Source organism: Protopterus annectens, chromosome 6.part1 (genome assembly GCF_019279795.1).
Source record: "Protopterus annectens isolate FY-2018-M chromosome 6.part1, PAN1.0, whole genome shotgun sequence".
NCBI classification, from domain to species: domain Eukaryota; kingdom Metazoa; phylum Chordata; order Ceratodontiformes; family Protopteridae; genus Protopterus; species Protopterus annectens.
In genome coordinates, this window is record NC_056738.1 from 404677115 (window position 1) to 404699087 (window position 21973).

Below are 21973 nucleotides of genomic sequence, written 5' to 3' on the forward strand. Positions count from 1 at the left end.
GTCGGCTCCGATGGTTCCTTCGAGGAAGAGGTCCAGGTCCCCTTCCTTGGAACCGATACTCTCGGCTCCGGCTTCTCCTCTCCTCTCGGAACGGAGCCATCGGAGCCGATCATCCAGGTCGTCCAGGCTTTCTGACCATGATTTAGAGAGGGTGGTCAGTAGATTATTAAAATCACAGGCACTGGCCCAGATGCTACATAGTCAGTCTCAACAGACGACTATTAGTCCACACCCCATTGCAGTTCCTCCTTCGACTCTACCCCAGAGCTTGGAGCTGGAGTCTTCGGGAATAGTTTCTGCTACGGCTGAGGGACAGATACCCCCCCCCCTTCTGCTCCCTCAGCCTCTACTCTTATCTCCTCTTCGAGACCTTCCTTAGAGGGATTCGGTGGTCGGGCTTCCCTGGTCTCCTCCGAGGGGGTGAGTGGCATCGGACCCTTGTCCGACCCCACTCTTCCCTTGGAGCCTCGGCCTTGGTGAGCTCGGCTCCGACATCTGCCTCGAGCCTTCCCTTCGGTGGGCCCTGGAGTTCCTGGTTCTTGAACGGGTTCTCTCGGACCTCCCTGGGAGGGAGCCTTTGAGGTGATGAAGAGTGTGCTGGCCACTGGACTCAGCCAGCAGTCTGTTCCCTTAGCTCCTCCCTCTACGGTGCCTGTCGATATCTCTGCCATCTCTCTTGCTCCCGGACCCAGAGATCCTCCGCCTCAGGTTTCCCCACTGGGAAGAACCCCCTCTTCTGAGGATTCTCCTGATCGTTCAGGGGATCCTCCGCGCAAGAGGACCTGTAAGAGGAAACACGTAGACTCCCCCGAGTCTATCACTTCAGATACCGACTTAGATGAGTTGGAGGGATCTCCAAGATCCCCCTCTGAGGAAGTCTCCTTTTCAGACATCCTAGAACTCCTAAAACAGAGGGGAAACTGGCCCTCCAATAATCCCTCCGAGGATGAGTCGGTATACCTGGAGGCGTTTGGATCTCGGCTCTCCACCTCCTGGGTGTCTCCGCCTTTCGACCCCCTTATGCAGGTTATTGCTCGAAAGGCTTGGGCTGCTCCTGACTCTGTAGAGCCAGTTCCTAGGAGGCCTTCTAAATTTATTACTGCCCCTTCGGACAAGCAATTCCTCACGAAAGGTGTCCCTGCTGATGCCATGGTGGTGGCGGCTGCCACTAAGAAGGAACTTGCAGATCCTTCCGTACCTGTCCATCCTCCTAATAAGGACTCTAGGACCATGGATAGGTATGGTAAGCGGATGTTCTCTTCAGCGACCTTCGCTATGCGTTCGCTGAACTTCTTATGCCACTTTACCAGACTCCAAAGGGATATCCTTAAGGAGCTAGGTGAAGTAGTACAGAATCCCACAGCTGCAGGGGCTCAAGAAAAAATTGCTTCGCAGCTAGGAACCCTTAATTCTATTGTTAACTCCTCCATGCATCTGATATCATATGCAGCAGATGGAGCGAGTAGGGCCGCAGGTACAGGTGTGGCTCTTAGACGCCAAGCCTGGATGCGACTTTGTAATTTTGCAGATCCCTTTAAGGCGTCCTTCACAAACTCTCCCTTTGATGGGTCAGCTTTGTTTGGCCCTCAAGTGAAGGAAACATTGACCAGGTGTGAGCAGGACAGCAAGACTCTTTCTGCCGTAGGGGTCCGTTTTTCCACCCCTTCTAGACCTTACCCTAAAGGACAGAAGGGTGGCAAAATGTGGTTCCGCAAATCCCAAGGAGTCACGCCGGATTCACGTGGTCAGTTTACCCCTAGAGGCAGAGGGGGGTAACAATAACAGACGCCGCCCTAGAGGCAGAGGGGTCCACAAAACCAGGGAAGCAGAGAGCCTCTCTGACAAGCCCTTTCAGCATCCCTGAGATGTTGCCCGACTGTCCATCCTTGGAGGCAGTCGGGGGAAGACTATTGCTGTACCCAGAAGCCTGGCTTTCCTTAACTCAAGACAGATGGGTACAGTCGATCATATCTGAGGGTTACAAAATTCCTTTCGAGGAAACTCCCTTCTTTTACTCAAATTCCCTTCCAGATGTACCACCCGGTCTAAGGGAAATTGCAGAGTTAGAAGTTTTAAAACTTCTGCAAAAAAGAGCCATTCAGCCAGTTACAACAGATCATTCAGAGCCCGGAATCTACTCAAGGTTCTTTTTGGTCCCCAAAAAGACTGGAGACTGGAGACCAATATTGGATCTCAGCAGACTCAACAAGTCTGTGAGAAAGACAAGATTCCGAATGGTCACACTTCAGTCAATTCTGCCCTTCTTACAGAAGGACAACTGGATGTGCTCAATAGATCTTCAGGATGCGTACTATCACATAAAAATTCACAGACGCTCCAGAAGGTTTCTCCGCTTTCGGCTGGGGTCCAGTCATTTCCAATTCAGAGCCCTGCCCTTTGGTCTCACTACAGCCCCCAGAGTGTTCACCAAATGTATGGCAGTGGTCACGGCTCACCTGAGACGTCAAGGATTCCAGGTGTTTCCGTATCTCGACGACTGGCTCCTTTCAGCCACCACCAGACATCAGCTTCTTCAAGCCAGGGACTACACAATAAATCTTTGCACTCAATTGGGCATCTCGATCAACTACGGAAAATCCTCCTTATTGCCCTGCCAGTCTACTACTTTCATAGGCGCAAACTTAAACACTGTTCGGATGTCAGCTACCCTCACAGACCAAAGAATCTTAGATATACAAGGTCACGTGAGAATCATTCTAGCCAGCAAGAAAGTACAAGCCAGAATGGTTCTAAAAGTGTTGGGCCTCATGGCTGCGGCCATTACCCTTCTTCCCCTGGCTCGCTTCTACATGAGCCTTCTTCAGTGGATGTTGTTCACTCAGTGGTCTTACCAACAACTTCCGATGCGTCACCAAATACTGGTGACACAGATTTGCAAGAATCATCTTTCTTGGTGGATTACTTCTCCCCAGATTCACCAAGGCAGACCCTTTGTACCCCCAGCCCCGGTAGCCACGGCCACTACGGATGCCTCGCTGATCGGGTGGGGGGGGCATTATCAGGGCAGGATGGTTCATGGGACGTGGCAACCGTTCGAATACCACCTGCACATAAATGTCCTAGAGATGAGAGCAGTGCTTTTGACGTTGCAAGCCCTCAACGACTTTCTTCCCTTTGGGACAATTGCAGTCCACACAGACAACATGTCTGTAGTATGGTATATCAACAAACAGGGCGGAACCAAGTCCTACCCCTTGTGTCGAGAAGCTCTCAGACTTTGGCAATGGGCGATCTCCTCTCATCGGTTTCTGGTAGCAACGCATATCCCTGGGAAAACCAACATTTTAGCGGACAGATTGAGCAGAGCTATTCTCATGCCTCACGAGTGGTCTCTCAAACAATCTATAGTGGAGGAGATTTTTCTAGAATGGGGTCGCCCATGTTGCGATCTTTTTGCTACTCCCCAAAACAGCAAATGCCCAGATTTCTTCTCTCTCTTCCCACTGCCAGGCCATCCCCCCAGAGACGCTCTGACCCAGGATTGGCCCCAGGGACTTCTTTATGCCTTTCCTCCCTTTCCTCTTATCCCACAAGTAATCCAGAAAGCCACCGTTTTGAGAGCCAAAATGATTCTCATTGCCCCTTATTGGCCTCAACAAATTTGGTTCCCGTTCCTCCATCGTCACCTTTTGGTGCAGCCGTGGCATCTGGACCCAGCGCCAGATCTTCTGATTCACCAATCGGGTCAGCTGCACCGGTCTATTCCTTCTCTCAACCTCACAGCATGGTTGCTCCACTTCCTTCCTTAGCCAGGCTTCCTATGATCTCTAATCCTGTTAGAGACATCATAGTAGCTTCCTTAAAATCCTCTACTAGGAGGATTTATACTAGCAAATGGAAACGTTTTTCTTATTGGGCTAAAGCCAAAAATATTGATCCCTTCACTGCTCCAGTACAAGCAGTTTTGGATTTCTTAGCGGAGATTTTTCACGCGGCCTCCTCTTCTTCCACGGTCAAAGTTCAGTTGGCCGCTATCTCGAACTTTCATGTCTGGTTCGCAGATCACAACATTATGTCCCACAGGCTTTGTAGAGCCTTCTTGAAAGGAATTTTTCTCCTGAAACCTCCAATCAGGAGTCCTCCTCCTCAATGGGACCTAAATCTAGTGCTGACATCCTTGATTCTTCCTCCCTTCGAGCCAGCTGTTTCATGTTCCCTGAAATTTCTTTCATGGAAAACTTTATTCCTGGTTGCTATTACATCGGCTAGGAGGGTGTCTGAACTTCATGCTTTATCTGTTCGCCCCCCCTATTTAGTCTTCCACAAAGACAGAGTTTCATTGAGAACTAATCCGACCTTTTTGCCTAAGGTCGCCTCAAAGACTAATTTGAATCAGGCTATTGATCTTCCTGTATTTTTCCCAAACTATTCAAACAGATCGGAACAAAAATTACATTATCTTGATGTCCACTGCCAACTCAGATATTATTTGGACAGAACAAAACAATTCAGGAAATCCGATCAACTCTTTGTTTCTTATGCTGATAACAAGAAAGGTCTTCCTGTCTCAAAAGTGACTTTGTCTAAATGGCTTTCTTCTGTCATCTCTGAAATTTATCAGCTCAGGGGAAAACAGCTGTGTTCGAAACCTAAAGTGCATTCAACCAGAAGCTTAGCCACTTCCACAGCCTTTCAAGCTAGACTTCCATTAGACACTATTTGTGCAGCAGCCACTTGGGCCACTCCTCATACATTTGTTTCCCATTACAAATTGGATTTGGCCTCCAGGGACAGAGCCAGTTTTGGCTCTACAGTTCTCAAGAGTCTGTTCCATTGAGCCACCCAGGATAGAGATGCTAGGGACGCGGTCCCATCAAGCAAGAATGAAGGCGAGATTGACAACTTAACATTGAGAAGTTATGTACCTACCATAACGTTCCATGTTAGTTGTCTTCTCTCGCCTTCTTTCTTGCGACCTTCCCTCCTTCCCCCAGGCCTGGACAGACCTTTCTTTCTTCAAGGAAGTATGCTTCTGAAGACCATACAGTTCTGGTCCTTCTGCCATCCTTCAGGGTTTTTTCTCTCCTTCTTTCTTCCTTTTGGAAGTTATTATGCTAGGTGCTATTGCCTATTGTCATCAAACGAGATCTGGGTACTTACCACCTTGCATCATGGGATATGGGGCTGCCTCGAGCTGGTAAAAGTGACTCTCGAGCTTAGCAAGTGCCGAGTCGGAGCCGAGGATCGGCTCCGAACCCATCAAGCAAGAAAGAAGGCGAGAGAAGACAACTAACATGGAACGTTATGGTAGGTACATAACTTCTCATTTCCACCAAATTCTTAGGGATATGGCAACAGTTATCCTGAAAAAATGCAGTGTGGTCTGAGTGTGTGCCAACGCATGCAAGTAAGATTATCATCTCTAAAAATTTAGATGGCTGAAGGCAAGAATACTCTTGTTACTTGATAGGTTCATAGGTGGTTACTGTGCAACTGACCCAAAGGTCTTTATAAGTCTAGCTGTGTATACCCAATATAGTAATAGAGAAACCCAATATAAAGGATCTAGCCTAAACTCGAGATCCTAGTTAGCAATGACTGCCCATATCTAAGAGGGTCATAGGTGAAATCCCCTGCAAGGAATTAATTTTTTCCCATCCAGGCTACACTTTAACAGGATCATAGAGGGGCTCTGTTTGATGTGAATTGGTAGCTTATTCCAGAGGAGTGGCAACCTCTAAGAGACATATCTGTCTCTCCAGCAGGTCCTGTTTATTTCACAGACCAGGTTACAGTCCCTGGAGCAAGTGACCCTTATCCCATTTGACTTGCGGATGTGCAGCATTTCCATTAGGTTTGGACCCAAGATTGCTCTGTAGGCTAGGCATAAGTCTCCTGCACGTAATCTGTATGCTACTAAGTACAGTAACAGTGACTTCAGTCTGTCATGGGCATGGAGATGCTGAATTTTTTTGGTTAGAAATCTCTGAGGTCCCAAATTGCTGCAGGTGCCTAGTAAGGTGCATACCAAATGGAGCACTGTACTCTATTATTGGCCAGATGAGGGTCAAGTATAGGGGACCTCTTTCACTCTTGAGGCAATGCCTTTGCTAATGAAGTGAGCAATGTAGAATGCTTTCCTTACCACAGTAGACACATGGTGGTCAAAAGTTTAGGCTACACTCAACTTCCGTTCCAAGTCTCTCACTACTGAGTTGTTACATAGGGTACTATTATTTATATGATAGTCTACAGGGATGATGTTTTTACCGAAGGGGGTAATAACTCATTTTATTAGCAGTGAGTATGAGTCCATGGCTTTGACACCAGTGACTGGTTTATGTAAGTCTGTCTCTTGAAGTATATTGGCATCATTTCAGGATTCAATGACTGCAACTCATTTGCAGTCATCAGCAAACTTAGTCAGCCACAGCCCCTCTGTTTTGGCCTGAACTTCAGAGAAGTATATTCCAAACAGAGGGTCCAGCACTGACCCCTGTGGAACCCTACTTATGACAGGTCTGCTGGTTGAGGTAAAGCTCCCCAACTCGGACTGAGTGTAATCTGTTGGTGAGACAGTTAGCAACCTACCTGACAACATAAGGGTTGATATTCAACTGGGAGAGTTTATCAATGATGCCCAAATATGGGACTTTGTCGTAGGCCTTTGCTAAGTCAAGGTAGGCTGTATGCACAGATCTGCCTTCATTTATGGCTCTGGTGACATTTTTGAAAAAGTCTAACAGGTTTCACAGGCATGACTTGTCTGTGACAAAACCAAACTGTGTCGGATCAAGGCTTTGAAGATCACCTATGTCCTTATTTATACGGTCCACGATGATTCTTTCTGTGGCCTTACAGATAGTCACACTTTTAATACCCTTGTAAAACTAGCAATAATGGGTTAGTGATACAAATGTTGTTAGGGGCAGCTATACTGTCACCTTATTCAAAATACCTCCTGCATACCATTGCATGAAAGTTTGTATGTATATATGAATATATCCGCCAACACACCACACATATAGGTGTGTGTACGTCTGTATACATAAACAGTGATGCACACAAACTTGGAGACAGATTTATATATTTATATATATATATATATATATATATATATATATATATATATATATATATATATATATATATATATATATATATATTGGTGTGTGTGTGTGTAGACACACAAATACATATAGATCTATAAAGACAAAGATATACAGCAAATACATTTTAAACAACCAAAACAATACATATGATAAACACATAATGACACATGACACATGCATTTATTTTTTTTTAATTATTATATATTTATCTGTTTATTATCGATTTCCATCTTGATAAGGGGATGGTTTCATCAACACAGCCATCTGAATCACAAAAGAGACAAGTTTGAGAAAAGTTAAGAGAATTCCAATATTAACAGTGAAGTAAACCACCAAAACAATTATGTGCACTGCATACAAAGTTTTAATAAAGTACACACATTTTCATATATCCATCATATACAAATTTAACAGACATTGAAGAATGCCTTGACTTGCAAGCTGGTCAGTAAGACACAGCAAGGCTGTGGTTTTACAACCACATGAATATTAAGTTTAGATTACATATCGCATACATACTTATGCACACAGATAGGAAAATATATGGAAATATCGAGACTACATTTGCCTCAACATTCAAATGGTAGCCAGTGTAACTCTACTGCAGTCACATATTCAGGAAAAAAGTGAAAAATCCAAACATTTTACCACAATGCAGGGAAGAAAAAGAAAATAAATTCATTTGGATGGAATCAGTATTATACAGACTTGTTACTGTGTGATTCCTGAAGGGAGTCCGCTAATGGGAAAATACTTTTAGTACAGTAACAAGATTCATTTTCAAAGTTGCTTGACATGGTTTTCATTGAAATGTTATACAAGACTTTATTCTTCTAAAATCTTAGGTCATTTGCAACTCGGTGGGTTTGTTTCCAAGATGCAGTTGTTCAAAGCAATGCTGTCTTGTCAAATGAGGGAAACTGTCTTTGAAATGTATGTCTGAATGAGTGCATGCACTGATAAGCAACACTATTGCTGACCATATGAAAAATAATTACCAGCGATAGGAAAAAAGCATATAGCAACAAGCATGAAACAAAAACAAACAGAAGAAAATACAATTGCCTAGGCTGGGATAATCATTCCACTAAGTGTTATAAAAAACAAGCACATACTAAATATGTAATTTCACTGCTGCAAAGGCTGCAGATCTGAGTGTGACTATATAACATCTCTGATTCTAAAATCATTCAACTAGTCTGTTAGCCTATGAGTGGTTTTAGGAAAATACAAAAGGACAAAGTATAAATAAACTCTTACCACTTCTACACCCTTGCCCACTGAAGTTTGTGAAATCTGACCTGCCATATGCTAACAAGCATCTCTGAAAATCCTGCCTCTGTCTGAATATGTGACTTACATAGCACTAAAATGTAAACAAAGTACTCAGGCAAGCAGCTGATTTCTGAAATGAGATAATGCCCCTTTAATGTTTTCATTGCCCATGTGGAGATAATTGGATAGTGATTGCTAAGATGGCTGAGGAGGATGTCTCCTATGATATACATATGTCTTAAATTAGTTATAATGAGATCCAGCCACAAGTTTTGTCTATGTTTGGTTTTGGCTTTGATGGACCTCTTACCAGTTGTTCTAGGTTCATTAAATTAAGGCATCTAATTAATCGAGTAGCTCCTTCTATTACATTTAGGTTAAAGACACCCAGTATAATTGTGTTCTTAACCTACCAGATGAGTACTTTTTCATTAAATACAGTTTGCAGTTTAATGACTGATGAATGCAGATGTACATCTGCTACACTGACTGGTATGTGTGTTTGTCTACCTGTAGTGAAATGCGATTTGACCCATTTGGGAGCTACATTGTTAGGATGGTTTCCTAGCCCTGCATTATTGACCTCTGAAGCAGTATTGATACCCCTACATGTCCTTAAGCCTGGTATAATATATGTATATTACCTCAGTGTCACTGCTCGACAGAGGCACAGCAAAATAATGGGTATAGTTCCCCATACTAAAGGGGTGGCGTAAGCCACAAAACTATGGGCTAGGCTTGTAAATGCCCTCGGGCAGATAGCCTAGTATGAACCTATGAACCTATATGTATATATTAAACAGTTAAGGAACAGAGTGTTTTTTTTTTTTTTTGTGAGGATTCAGTAAGTGCTAGGATGAGTGCTTGCTCTGCTGTAATCCATGGTTCAAGGGTGGACCACGTGTTACCTATGTTGCTAATGTTTATAATCTTTACATCTTTAAATGTATACTGAGATATGTTTTGATTGGGAGCTCCTATTGTGTTGGGACCTGTGTTTTGTTGGCTGTGTAATGAAATTAAATTTTGCATGAGGGTTAGGTAGAGTTAGTTACAAACTTGTTAAAGCAGTATAAGGGGTGCATATAATGTATAAATAGACTGTTTTAAATGTATTGTAGAAAAGTGGTGAAATAACTAAGGAGGTGTGGTATGCTTGGTGAATGTATAAAATAGCTAAAGGAATATAGGGTACTTTATCTGTATATAAAATGAAGGGATTGTGTTGTTGGAAGGCTGTGTGAAGAAAGAGTCCTTGCTTTCATCATTGATAGGTGTTCTTTGTGCTAATAAGGATTTTATAGGACACGAGTGAACAGGGAAAGGTAATAATAGGGAAAGAGAATAATTGTGGAGAGTGACCGTCCTTACTACCACCAAGGAACTGAGAGTAAATGGAAAGATTAAGACAGACCTGGATAAAGACACACTGTTACCATCAAGGAGTTTAGAGAGTAGGTGGCTGGGAATTTGACAGTGCTTAGTGTTTTGAAAGGGGAGGTGGATGGGAAGGTTACAGTACTGAGTATTTTTTTAAAGGAGAGGTGGTTGGGAAGGGTACAGTACTGACTGAGAGAGGAGAGAACGATTCCTTACTGCCACCAAGACTCTAAAAGGTCTTTGCTGCCTTCGAGGAGTGCACTACTAGTACTAACTGAAGAGAGGTAGGATTTTTGCTGAAATTCTAGGACTATGATAGCAGGAGAGAAACAAATGAGTGTACTTGTGATACAGAACAAGATCAGTTGTTGATAGAGTGTAAATGTCATAAAAGAAGACCTAGTGAGTGCTGTTAATTAAATAGGTAAGGGTGAATGAATTCTTAGATTCTAGTGGGTAGAAGGACTTTTCAGTCTTAACTTCTTATGACATCTAACAGAAGGTGTGAATGAATGGGAAGTATGTGGTTTTAAGTAAATAAGGAAGGGTGCACTCCATACAATTTGCATTCTCCATCTGTTTGAAAATGCCACTGTTCCACTTAACAAATCAGCTCCTTTTGTGACTGTTACAGCTTTTACTTCATTACACTATTGTTCATGCAGTCAGACATCTTTGGGAAACGTATTCATGGCAGCTACTGCAGCATCTCTCAGGCAATAAGCGCCCCAGGTTAAAACAAGTAGAAGACACTGCCCTCTTTGTCTTAACTGAGCATCTGCATAACAAAAAGCGAGTAAAGTGTTTTTGTAGGCACGGTCTTTTCTGATATCATAAAAGCCTTTGAAACTGTCAATCACATAACTTTGTTGTTGTATAACTAAATGTAGTCTCTCTCTGCAGACCATAAGCTGGCTGGCTTGCTAACTACCAAGGCTACAGATCACTGGATGCCTTTTGGACAGATTGTCACTTTTCCACTCCCCATCCGATCTGAAGTTATACATGGGCCTGTTGTTTGGCAGATGCCTTTTCATCATCTTTGTTAATAAATAACACGATTTCTAAGTGTGTACATGCAGTTTTTTGAATGTGTTGATTCCACACTCACTCGACTATACAAGACATTACCTTTCATCTTAAGTAGTATTCTTCTAAAATTGAAGAATAATGTCTCCAATCAGGTTTACGTTTTAATGCAAACAAATTGGCAGTCATTTTCATTTCTCCTAGTGTCCTCTAAGTAGTGTCTAGCAGCAAAAAAAGGTAATTAATTGACTTCACCAGTTTGCTAAATACTTGGTGTCTTAGGGGATCAGTTACGTGTTAGCATGGGATAAAATGCTCAACAGTCCTACTTACTGTGCAAAAGATGGTCTGCACCTATCATTGCAAGGTGTCTGCATAGTGGCTAAAGTGTTTGCTGACAGCATAGTGCCATTTTTAGGCAAAGTCCAGCTGATGGGCATCCCAATTTAACCAATGTATCAAATCCAAAAAAAAGGACTACATTAAGGCAGCTCTGCTCAGTGCCAGCTCCAAACAACAAACTGCCTGACCCCGAGGGTCTGCAGTATTTGGAATTTGTCCTTATCTGTGTAATTACTGAAATTAGTGAAACCTGGTTTAAAAGTTCAGAAAGTACTTCCGTTATACCTGGGTTTTGCACCTTTGATACCTTCACACCTGATGGCAACCATGGTGGCGTCTCCATATTTTGCAGGGACCATATCTCTTCTAGGCAAATTCCAAGACTCTCAAACAAAACAAATTGAGCTTGAAATCAAGCTAAACAGGACCAGCTATCAGTGGAATCCTGTTTGGTGAATTCACTTTAACTGAAAAGGAATTTACCAAATGAACTTTATATGAACCTTGAAGTTTTTTTTTTATTTTTTAAAGGGTAGGGAAGTCCTCCTGCACCCCACACCCCATTAGACTTGTGTACACCTACTGTGAGGGTGCACAACAGTGGAGGAAAGGGAAAACTCCACTGTTGTTGAAAAATTATGACACTCTTCAGTCTGTTGGTGTTCATAGAAGTGGCTGTAGAATACAGTCTATCAGTTTATTGCGTGTTACAAGAAATGATCAGTGAGACCACTGAAAGTTCTGTAAGACTCCTAAAGGTACTTGATGAACTCCCTATAAACAAGAGTTCCATCATTTAAAAAAAAAAGCTCCATTATTTTGGGAGACTTTAATACCCCTCTGTCAACTATACGTCTAAATTATAGATAAGTCCACATGTTCTTAAATTTAATGAAAAAAAACCTTCCTGGACCAGTATATAATATTTATGACCTCATTCTTACAACTTTAGGTTCTTCACGAACTGTTCCCCTGAGTTGTCATTGAACTCAAGTTATGTCTCCAAATCCTGAAATTCTAATCCTGCCACTATCAGACAACAAACCAACCTGTCCAGCTTCAAAAATTGCTGAAACAATTTAAAAACAATTGTCACTGCTCTTGCACCTCTTCACACTAGACAACCTTGACCCTTATACACATCCGTTACCCCTGTAAATCTCAACAAAGCAGAGTTTCAATGTAAATTTCATACTGTCTTCTATCCGTTTGCCCTACTGCCAATTTTGCTGTCTACCTACCCTTGACAGTTTTTCCTGTCCAGCAACGTTCTAGCTTATACTCACCACTTTCTACATTTACTTCAACTCCACTACAGGTTTCTTTTTCTCTAGATTACCTACAAAATGTACATACTACTCAACTTTCTTCACCTACTCTCTGCCTTCTACTCATATCTCCCACATCTCCTCTATCTTATTTCTTCTACCGATAAATGTAAAATTGTAATTTGATTTCTTATTTCTCCCACCAATAAATGTAAAATTGGAACCAACATCTTAAACCTAATTTTATATGCAAATGTGACATGCATTAATATGTAAAGACTATTTTCCTGATTGCAGATTTTTCTCACTGTAGCTGCCTTTCAGTTATTGTGTGAACATATTGTAACTTTAAGCTTTACATTTTTCTCTGTTGGCTAAAACTGCTTGTTTTGTAACTGGAGCTTTTCTCCCTGAGCCTCCACTGAAAAGAAGCTACCTCAGCCCAGTAAGACTACTACGGTCAACAAAAGCAATAAATAAATAGGTTAACGCAGATCATAAACTAGTGACCTAAAGCAACTGAAATCAGTATCTCAGAATTCAAGGATTTCAAACATTCTAATCTTAACTTCTGTGGCAAAGTTTAAAAATTTACTTACAGCAGCATTACAAGTTGCCACAGCAGGTAGCTTCACAAAGGAGTTGTATATCCAGTCAGGTAAATGTGTAGAACTGGCACTCCCATCCAGATCTAAATATAATGGGATGGTTAAAAAAAAAAAAAAAACACCCTGTTGATTCTCCAGTATGAATAAACCATACAGTAAAAAAAAAATCCTTAAAGTATACAGAAAATTAAAAGACCTTTATGTCAAGGATGACATCAGAAAATTGACTAGTCTTGAAAAATGCTATTAGATCTACTAAAGCAGTCCAAGAACTTAGTTAGGAGAAAAAAAAAACTGACGTTGCTCTGCAATTATTAATAATGGCACCGTCTGCTCTGATATAGTAGATATTAGCAGCATACTGTTTACAGAAATTCACTGCAGATTTTACCCCAGAGATGACTATTCAAAGCCAAGTTCTCCCTGAATCTTTCAGACCCCTCTATCATTACTAAAGAACATGTACCGAAGGTACACTCCAAGACCAAAAATACTTCTTCCATGGGACCTGATATACCTGGATGTTTAATAAACAGCACTACACAAACTCTGGCAGGGCTACTCCTTAAGCTCCTTAATCTGAATTTAGCACTGGCTTTGTCTCTGAGGTTTGGTGCACGGCAGTAGTAATGCCACTCCCTTAAAGGTGGCCCCACCATTGAATCTGGGAGTTGTAGGCCATTCAGCCTAATGAACCTTGTTTACAAAGCTATGGAATATATAACTAATGTGATAAATTCTATTAAAAATCTTACCAGGCTAGATCTGCTGCAGTTTGGCTTTGTTAAACTTAGATGCTGTCTAATGAATGTGATCAACTTCTTTGAAAGGGTAATATAGACTGTTGGCTGAGATAGTGATGTGTATATGGTGTACCTTTACCTGGCCAAGACATTTACCATCCCTTATGCTTGCATAGTTAACTAGCTTAATGCATTAGAAATGGATCCCCATTTAGTAAGATGGATAGCGAATTGTCTTAAAGACAAAATTCGTACAGTACGGGTAGCAGTTGCCTCACCGCAGAGTATGAAGCTGACCAGTGGTGCCCTGTCTAGCTTTGTGCTGGGATCTCTTTGGTTCAGCATTTACTTTCCTGATCTCTGGACCATGAACCAAGACCTCTAGCTAACCATTTTTGCAGATGACTGTAACCTGAGAGTCATTGCAAGCCCCCCCCATGCCAAAGTCCTTCCTCAAGGACTTACACTTGTACATACCTGTTGTACTAAAAACAGGGTCAAGTCAAATGCTAAAAAGTGCAACATTGTCACATTTGGATTTGGTAGACAACTTCTACCTCTAGCGTATGACCTAGACAACTCCCAATTTCAAAATGAGAATGTTGTTAAAGGCCTTGGAACTTGAGTTGATAATTCCTCTCTCCTTTGATCTTCATGTAACAGCAGTAGTCAGTGGTATTTCCTAAGAAATATCATCCAGGTCTAATGTGGTAATTTTTCTCTTAAATTCAACAGTAAAAAAAGTAATGTCTTTCGGCTTTTCCTGGTTAGGGGTCGCCACAGTAGAACTCTGGTCCGCTCATGATTGGCAGTGGATTTGTGCGGTGCTGAGTTGCCAGCCTGACGCCCAACCTTCAAAGAAACTCTTTCACCCTCGCACCTACCTGCATGTCTTTAACGTCACTCGACCTCAGGGAGGACATGCAGACTCCACACAGAAGGCACTCCAGCCTAGAATTGAACGGGAGAACCTCTTGCTGTGAGGCGACAGTGCTAACAGCTGCACCACCGCAGCTCCAACTAGGCTAATTATTGAATAAAATGCCCCCTTTGGAATGTGCCTTACTAGACATATTAAACTGCTTGAAAGACCCAAGAACTAAGAAGATCACTGGCTTAAAATCCCTAAGCTACCAGAAAAGAATCCAAGCACCTTCCCCTTATTCAGTACGTTATAAACTTCCAAGGGGAGATCTGTCCTTTGTTTTCATAGGAACCTAATAGCCCAGGATCCCCAGTATCTCCAAAATCAAAAATTCCCACAAATACCAGGACCAGAGATATAAATCTTCATCAGCCAAATAAATAAAAGACAATGGAGAGAGGGGTTCACTTTTCAGCATCTTCTTCACCTTAGGAATAGACTACTGCTGCAAATTAAGCAGCGTTCCACATTGTCTTCCTTTAAGCAGGAACTTGATTGGATAGGTGCTCACAAATTCAATCCTGGTTTGACTGGCCTAGCTCTCCTTGAAGCAGGATATATGGTCTACTAGTATGTACTGGTAAGGCATAAATGATTGCAAGACTGATTTACTGTGTATTTCCTATTATTCACTCTCACTCTGCAAAAAATTCTGTCCAATGGCAATTGGCTACCACTCTGAAGTTGTTAATTCCACTGAAATGCTTGGTTCTCTGAGGGATCATGAACTCAGATTTGACCACCATATAAAGCCAGTTGTCATCTCAATTTACCAGAAATACTCATGTGGAGCAAAACACTTTGTCAGTCTGTTAGGGGGTCACCGCTGCTAAGGTATTTCTGTTAGCAAACCTACTATACTCATCCTTATAACCTCCCACTTCAGTTTAATCACTAAGAACAAGCCAACAGCAGAAGTACAAAGTAATTTTGCCTGTCACCCCTTCAGTAGCCAGCACTGCATCTCTTTATGACATACGGTTACTAGAGTGTCATCTCCATTTGTCCATAGATCACTTAAAAATGGAACACACACTTTTTCAGTTACAGTCAAATGTCTGGGTATTCAGTCCCTTTTGAAATGGCATGCATCACCTTGTAATATCCATTCTGCTAACATGTGCTTTACCCTAGTCCCACAGTTCCATAACTGATTTAGTGACTTCTTCTCTGTATTAGTTTACTTGAGTTTTGAAATCTCTCCCCTTAGCACTTAAAAAATGCTGGCCAAAGTAGTTTTTAAGAAATCACTTGGTGCCCATTCCAAAGAACATGGGAACCATAGTTCATAGGTTTGTAGGTGTATACTAGGCTAATGGCCCAGGAGCCTTTACAAGCCTAGCCCATAGAAGTGCTCTGGCATCGTGTTGCCCAATGTTAGTTCCCAGTGCCTCTATCAAGTACAACCACTGGAGTGATCCCCAGGGTGGCCTTACTATTTTCCAGTTGCAGACTGCATACTGCTTATGGAACTCTCCCTCTGCATGCATTCGTTGATATTTAATGTGTGCTAATGTGTAGGTTCTCTGTACATTTTTAATTTATTACTGGTCTCCAAGACCTGCTGTTTGTCTCACTCCTGTTCCTGAGTTTCACCACTTGCATCAGGTAGTGGGTTATATGCTTCACTATTCTCTGCTATTCCCTTCACTGTCCTAACTTACTGTCAATACCTGTTTCACTGTTCTTATTTTCTAATCAAATATTCCTGTCTTGAGTTTTCTGCAGAGGCATGCATACTTTTATATACCATAGTCACTTCCTTTACTGTCCTTTATACCCTGCCAGTTATTCTCTCAATTAGTCCCCTTACTATACTATTTACCCTGCCATTTAATCTTTCCATTAAGCCCTTTACTGTTCTCTCCACATATCCTCTCCATTAGTCCTCTTACTGTACCCTCCGTACTTGTCTGTGTAAATACCTTAACTTGTAAGTAATTTTCAATTTACGTGATTTTTTGTGCTAGTTTCTTAGACTGTTTTCTTCAATTCCTCCACTTATACAGGGTGCAAGTATGTTACCTACTTGTCTACAAGTACATCATGTAAGTTTATCTTTGTGACAAAATGTTGGAGTAATGCACCCTTGTGTATTTGTTGATTTTGTTGTATACTGATTACTGCTGACTGTTTACTAATCTGCTTTGTTCGTTGGAGCTTTTCTGCCTGGACATGTGATAAAAATGAGCTTCATGCAGTTGGAATTTCTTGGTAAACATCTGTTGAAGTTTGTGTTGCTTTAATCCAAGTTTTTTAAAGGTTTCATTATTATTGACATTTCCACATTTGTTATATTTGTTGGCCTTATTAAGTATTCCGAGTAGTAGATGTGTCTTGAGAATACTGATGTAGTAGGATTTGAGTGTTAAACAGGTGTGACAAAGAGATGGCTGGTCTGATTTAGGCTAATTAACTAGTAAGACCTTGGAAAGGCTGGTGCAAGTAGGTGAGCAGTATGCCTGGTTTTGGTGGCTGTGTAACATTTAAAAGCCCCAAATTTACAGTAAACGACTGCCTTATTGTTCTGTGTTAGAGGCAGTAATAGGGTGATTAGAGTGTCAAGGAAAGATGTATTAGTGAGCAGCTGTCAGGGAACGAGGGAAGAGAACTCTTGCTCCCAAGTGACAGATTTATATAACCTAAGAATGGGAGAATGATAATTAAATTAACTCTGTGTAAGTGGGGAAGCTGTTACTGGTTGACAGGGTTGTGCATCTGTCAGTGGGTTAGCTCATATAGTGGGCAGTCAGACAGCTGGCTTGATGACAGACTGAGTTTGCAGCAATGAAGCATTTAAGGGTGATGAGTCTGTGAAAGTAAGTGCCATTGTGATGGGTAAGCTTGGAGGGGCCTGAGTGCTCCTATCCTGGTAATTTGACTCTCAGAACATTGTTTTTGTTTGAATTTTATAATGATCCAGTGAATATCCAACATGTGCTTCATAGTTTGTCCACACTAGAAACATACTTGCTGTTAATGGTGTTTTACTTACTTGTGTCAGAAAATATTCACTATTAGAACAGAGAGTATCGTAAAACACCACAGCCATAGGTACATTCACTGTACCATTTTAACAAAAGGCCACAGGCATATTACTTGAATCTTTTTTTTCTGTGAAGAATGTACGTAAGCACTGTTTTACTGTAAAGGATGTGGACTAGCACAGAGAAAATTTTCATTAGTGTAAATCCCAGAAACTTGTGTAGCTAGATAATTTTATGTTATTCATTTAAAATTTCTGCCTTGCATTTGTATTACGTGTTTTTTTTTTAAATATAAGCTTATAACACTGAAGCAAGTACACACTTTTGAGCTTTATTAAGGAAGTAGTAACCTTTTAAGTGTTTGAGAAAGTTTGTGATGTGTATCAATATGTTTTTATATTTAAATGAGATATTGGTATATGAAAAATGTGCCTTTTATGATGATCCTGTTTATGGGGGTGTGTGCATGCTCTATGTGATTGGCACTAGAGATTTGATTTCAGTTGGCATTCAAGATATGTTTTGGGGGGGAAGCAGTTTTTGCAAGCTTGATCATGTAATAATCATCAAGCTGTCATCCACTAATTTAACCCATTTACCCCCCCCCCCAAGTGAGAAACCTGTGATTTCCACCTAGGGCAAGGGTCAGGTGATAGCAGTGGTGCATTATCCACTGGAGAAATCTGACCGGTTTTGCATTTAAGCCTTAACCAGTTCGCAAATATGCATTCCATAGGATGATGAGCAGTGAACATCTATGAGGGGCGTGTCTCCCTCTTCTGCCAGAGGTGGTCTCTCGGTTATCCTGCCCTTCCACTGGCCCCCTTGAAGGGAGACTATTTTTGGTGATTCCTGGTTTTCACCAAGGATTTAATGAGACTGCACTTCCATGCATGTTCCAGATTCACTCTCCCACCCGCATCAGAGGAAGGTGAGCAGGAAGTCTTTTGTTCCTCCACCTGCCTTGGCCAACTTCAACATTTTCCAAGCTGCTAACCAAACTTTGGTTGACTCTTATAGATATCATATTATCCCCCTGTGCTAGGGAGGTAGAAGTCTAAGTTTTAACTCTGCTTTTTTTGTGGAGCAGAACCCCCTCCATCTCATTGCAACCCCTTATTGTATCTAGCCCTAAGTTGCTGCTCCTTTGTGGGGAGAGGGAAAACACATCCCCATTATAGTGACCTCTATCATTGAAGTGTAACATTCAGTTGTGTGTTTGAAATTATTAGGTCATTGCATATTTGTTGTACTTCCATATACCCCAGCAGTAGTTGGAATAATATTTGTATTTTTCTCACTTTATTAAGTCTTATATTTGTTGATAGTTAAACATTTCTAAATCCTAAACTAGGATAAGGCATAGGTTAACAGAAGGGACATTAGAAGATGATACATACCATTTCAAAAAGCATTTGAATGAAACTGAAAGACAGTGTGTGTGCTAGTTTTAAGTGACCTATAGAAAATTTCTGAGAATGTGTTTGTCAGTGTGATCCTGTAGTGATCACCTCAGAGTTTAGTTAATATAGTCCATACCCATATATGTGTAATTTTGTGATGAATACCTCACACACTTTGCTTTACTGTTGCAACACTGGCTATATTTAGTTGTAATGTGTGTAACTGAGTAATACATTTGAAAATTATTGCGGTTTAAATCCATCAAGCAGTTTGATATATGCAGAGAGTCAAAACTGTATGCACCCACATTTGGCCATGCTGTAAGTACAGACTAACTTGTAGCACAGATGTTTATTTAAAATAACTGGTTGAATTATTTGCTTGCTTGCATTTTCTTTTACTAACTGTACTTCGTAGTTTGGGTGAAATACTCAGTTTATATTGTGTAAATAGCCCATTGACCATATAAAAAAATTAAGCCAGGATCTACTTTTTTTTCCAGAGTGAAGTAACCTGGTCACATTGAAGAACGCAAAAAGAAATGATAAAATTTGAATTCGGGACAGTTGTACAGTACCTAATTCTGAAGTAATGAGCTTTTCTGAAAAGCTGCTGTTGCTGTAGAAGTTAGCTATGACAGGGTTAATTCCAGCTGCTACAATCCACCAGATAGTTGAAGAGCTCTCTGAAGAAGAAAAAGAAATGATTGTCTTTATGTGTATTGATGAGTTTCCAAATGCACCTTTTCAGAGTGTGAAGGAACTGCTTTTCTCAATAAACCGAAAACAGCAGTGGTGCTATTGGCTGCACGAGCTGATGTTTAGGTTACAACGATTTGACTTGTTACGAAGGGTACTTAAATCTGATAAGCAGTTTGTGGAGACTTGGCAGCAGCGAAATAATGGATTAGTGTCTGATTACAGGTAAACATTTTATTCGTATTTTAATTGTTTTAAGTGTTTTCATTGTTTTGTAAAATATTTGAAATTACTGGGTTATTGCAGTGTGTATTTATGGAGTTGTCAGCAACTCTGAGAATGTGCTGTGTGTTTATCATGTTATATATAGACTGTTTGCTTTCTGTACGTTCATAGGTTTGCTGAACAAATTCAAGGCCTGTTGGCCATCATGAATCTTGAGCCCCAGATCCCATGTTGGAACTTATGGGTGCCAATGTAGTTGTCCAATTCCTTCATGAAGGTAGAGATTAAAGGGCTGAGTTTTATTGTGATTTGTTTGTTTGTTTGTGTCTTTCGGCTTTTCCTGGTTAGGGGTCACCACAGCGGAACTCCGGTCCGCTAATGATTGGTAGTGTATTTTTACGTACCGGGTTACCAGCCCTGACGCACAACCTCCAACGAAGGCACACCCCATTCACGTATGCCTCCACACAGAAGACGCTCTAGCTGAGAATCGAACGGGACAACGTCTTGCTATGAGGCGACAATGCTACTGCAGCACCATGACGAGTTTATTCAATAAGTGTGAATGTGTTTGAGATATGAAGCTGTTGTGGTGTGCCCAATATTTTTATCAGGGCTGAGTATCTTCTTTTGTTCATGTTACCAGGACCAAGAGCAAAATATTGTTTCCTTTAATGCTGTGTAGGTCAGGCATAAGTATCGACTAAGAAGATGTTAAAACACAGAGAAGAAAGACATTTGCTATAGTCTTTGACTGTAAGCCAAGTCTTGAAGTCTTTTAGTCCTTTTTGTAATCTTTATATCTTCCCTAGTTGCACCATGTGGTATGCGAGTAGGTTGTAGAATAGTTTCAGTATTTTATAACTGGTCTGGTAAGAGCTGTATACAGTTACTTCCCTAGAATGAGTCTTGACCACATGGACGATTGAGTGGGAACTCTATGCTTTGTGGACAGTGAGACGTATATTGGCATCAAAGGAAGGTTCACCATCTACAAGGACTCCAAGGTTCCAAAGACATTGGCTGTCAACTTTTAGTTGTTCTCCCATCAATAGAATATGAAATTGGAGGGGTGAAGTGGAAAGGGGTTGCCAAATGCCATGGTGCTGTACTGATGGCAAAGCCATTTCTACCGTGCCATTTATTTACAATGCTAAGTGCTGTTTGAAGAGAGTTGATGTCAGGTGGTTAAGAAAGATACTACCAAGTTTTTAGTCGTTTTGTGTTTAGAGGGCCAGACAGTAGAATCAGTTTCGACATCTGAGAGAAAAAAATAGCAAAAAGTAGCCCCAGGATAGTGTTATGAGGGACTCGACTGGTGGTGGGAGCTGTTGCGGGTAAGAGTTCTTTTCTTACTTGCTGTGTGTGACCATGTAGCCAATAATGGTCTCAAGTTATTATGACTTAAATGTGCTTGTAGATCCCCGTGATTCTATCCATCCCCCTCTTGCCTATTTTCTATATCCTTAATTGTAGTTTTCCCTATCTACAAAATCTCCTTTTTCCATTCCCATGTTGGCTTAGTTCTTAGAATACTTTCTGCTACTTTATGAGTATAATATTCTGAATGATTATTGTTTTCCTTAAAGGTCTGCATCCAAAATCCCATTTTCTCCTTGTTTTTTGTTCTTCCCCCATTTCATAATCCTCTTTCCTCTTTGAATTATAGTTTTCTGCTTGTGCTATGAGTAGGAGCCTTAACTATGTTGCTCTGAAATACCCGTTCAATTTAGGTAATCCTAAGCCAGCCTGTTCTATTGGAAGAATAAGCTTATCGCACTTGACTCTTGCCATCTTTCCCTCTCAGATGAAATCCTTTAGTTCTTTATTAATTGCTATCCACAATGTCTCCTGTACTTGATAAAAATATGCCTGACCTGTGTATAAAAATGTTTTAGTCCCTTTAATTTAACTGCTTGTATCTTGCTGTCCATATCCATAAAACAAAGCTTCCAATTTCTCAGTTTTTGTATTATTTTTTGTTTAGTCTCTTCTGACATATCCTTAGCTGCCACA

General features: G+C 41.2%; 1 protein-coding gene across 2 annotated transcripts in view; it reads left to right on the forward strand.

The window, feature by feature from the left end:
* Positions 1 to 21973, forward strand: part of CFLAR (CASP8 and FADD like apoptosis regulator) — a 764637-nt gene that overhangs the window by 292172 nt on the left and 450492 nt on the right. For both annotated transcript variants that reach the window (XM_044075821.1, XM_044075822.1), the window contains one exon: positions 19537 to 19957. In XM_044075821.1, coding sequence (XP_043931756.1) covers positions 19668 to 19957 — 290 coding nt within the window. In that variant the 5' untranslated portion in view covers positions 19537 to 19667. The remainder of the gene's footprint in view (positions 1 to 19536; positions 19958 to 21973) is intronic.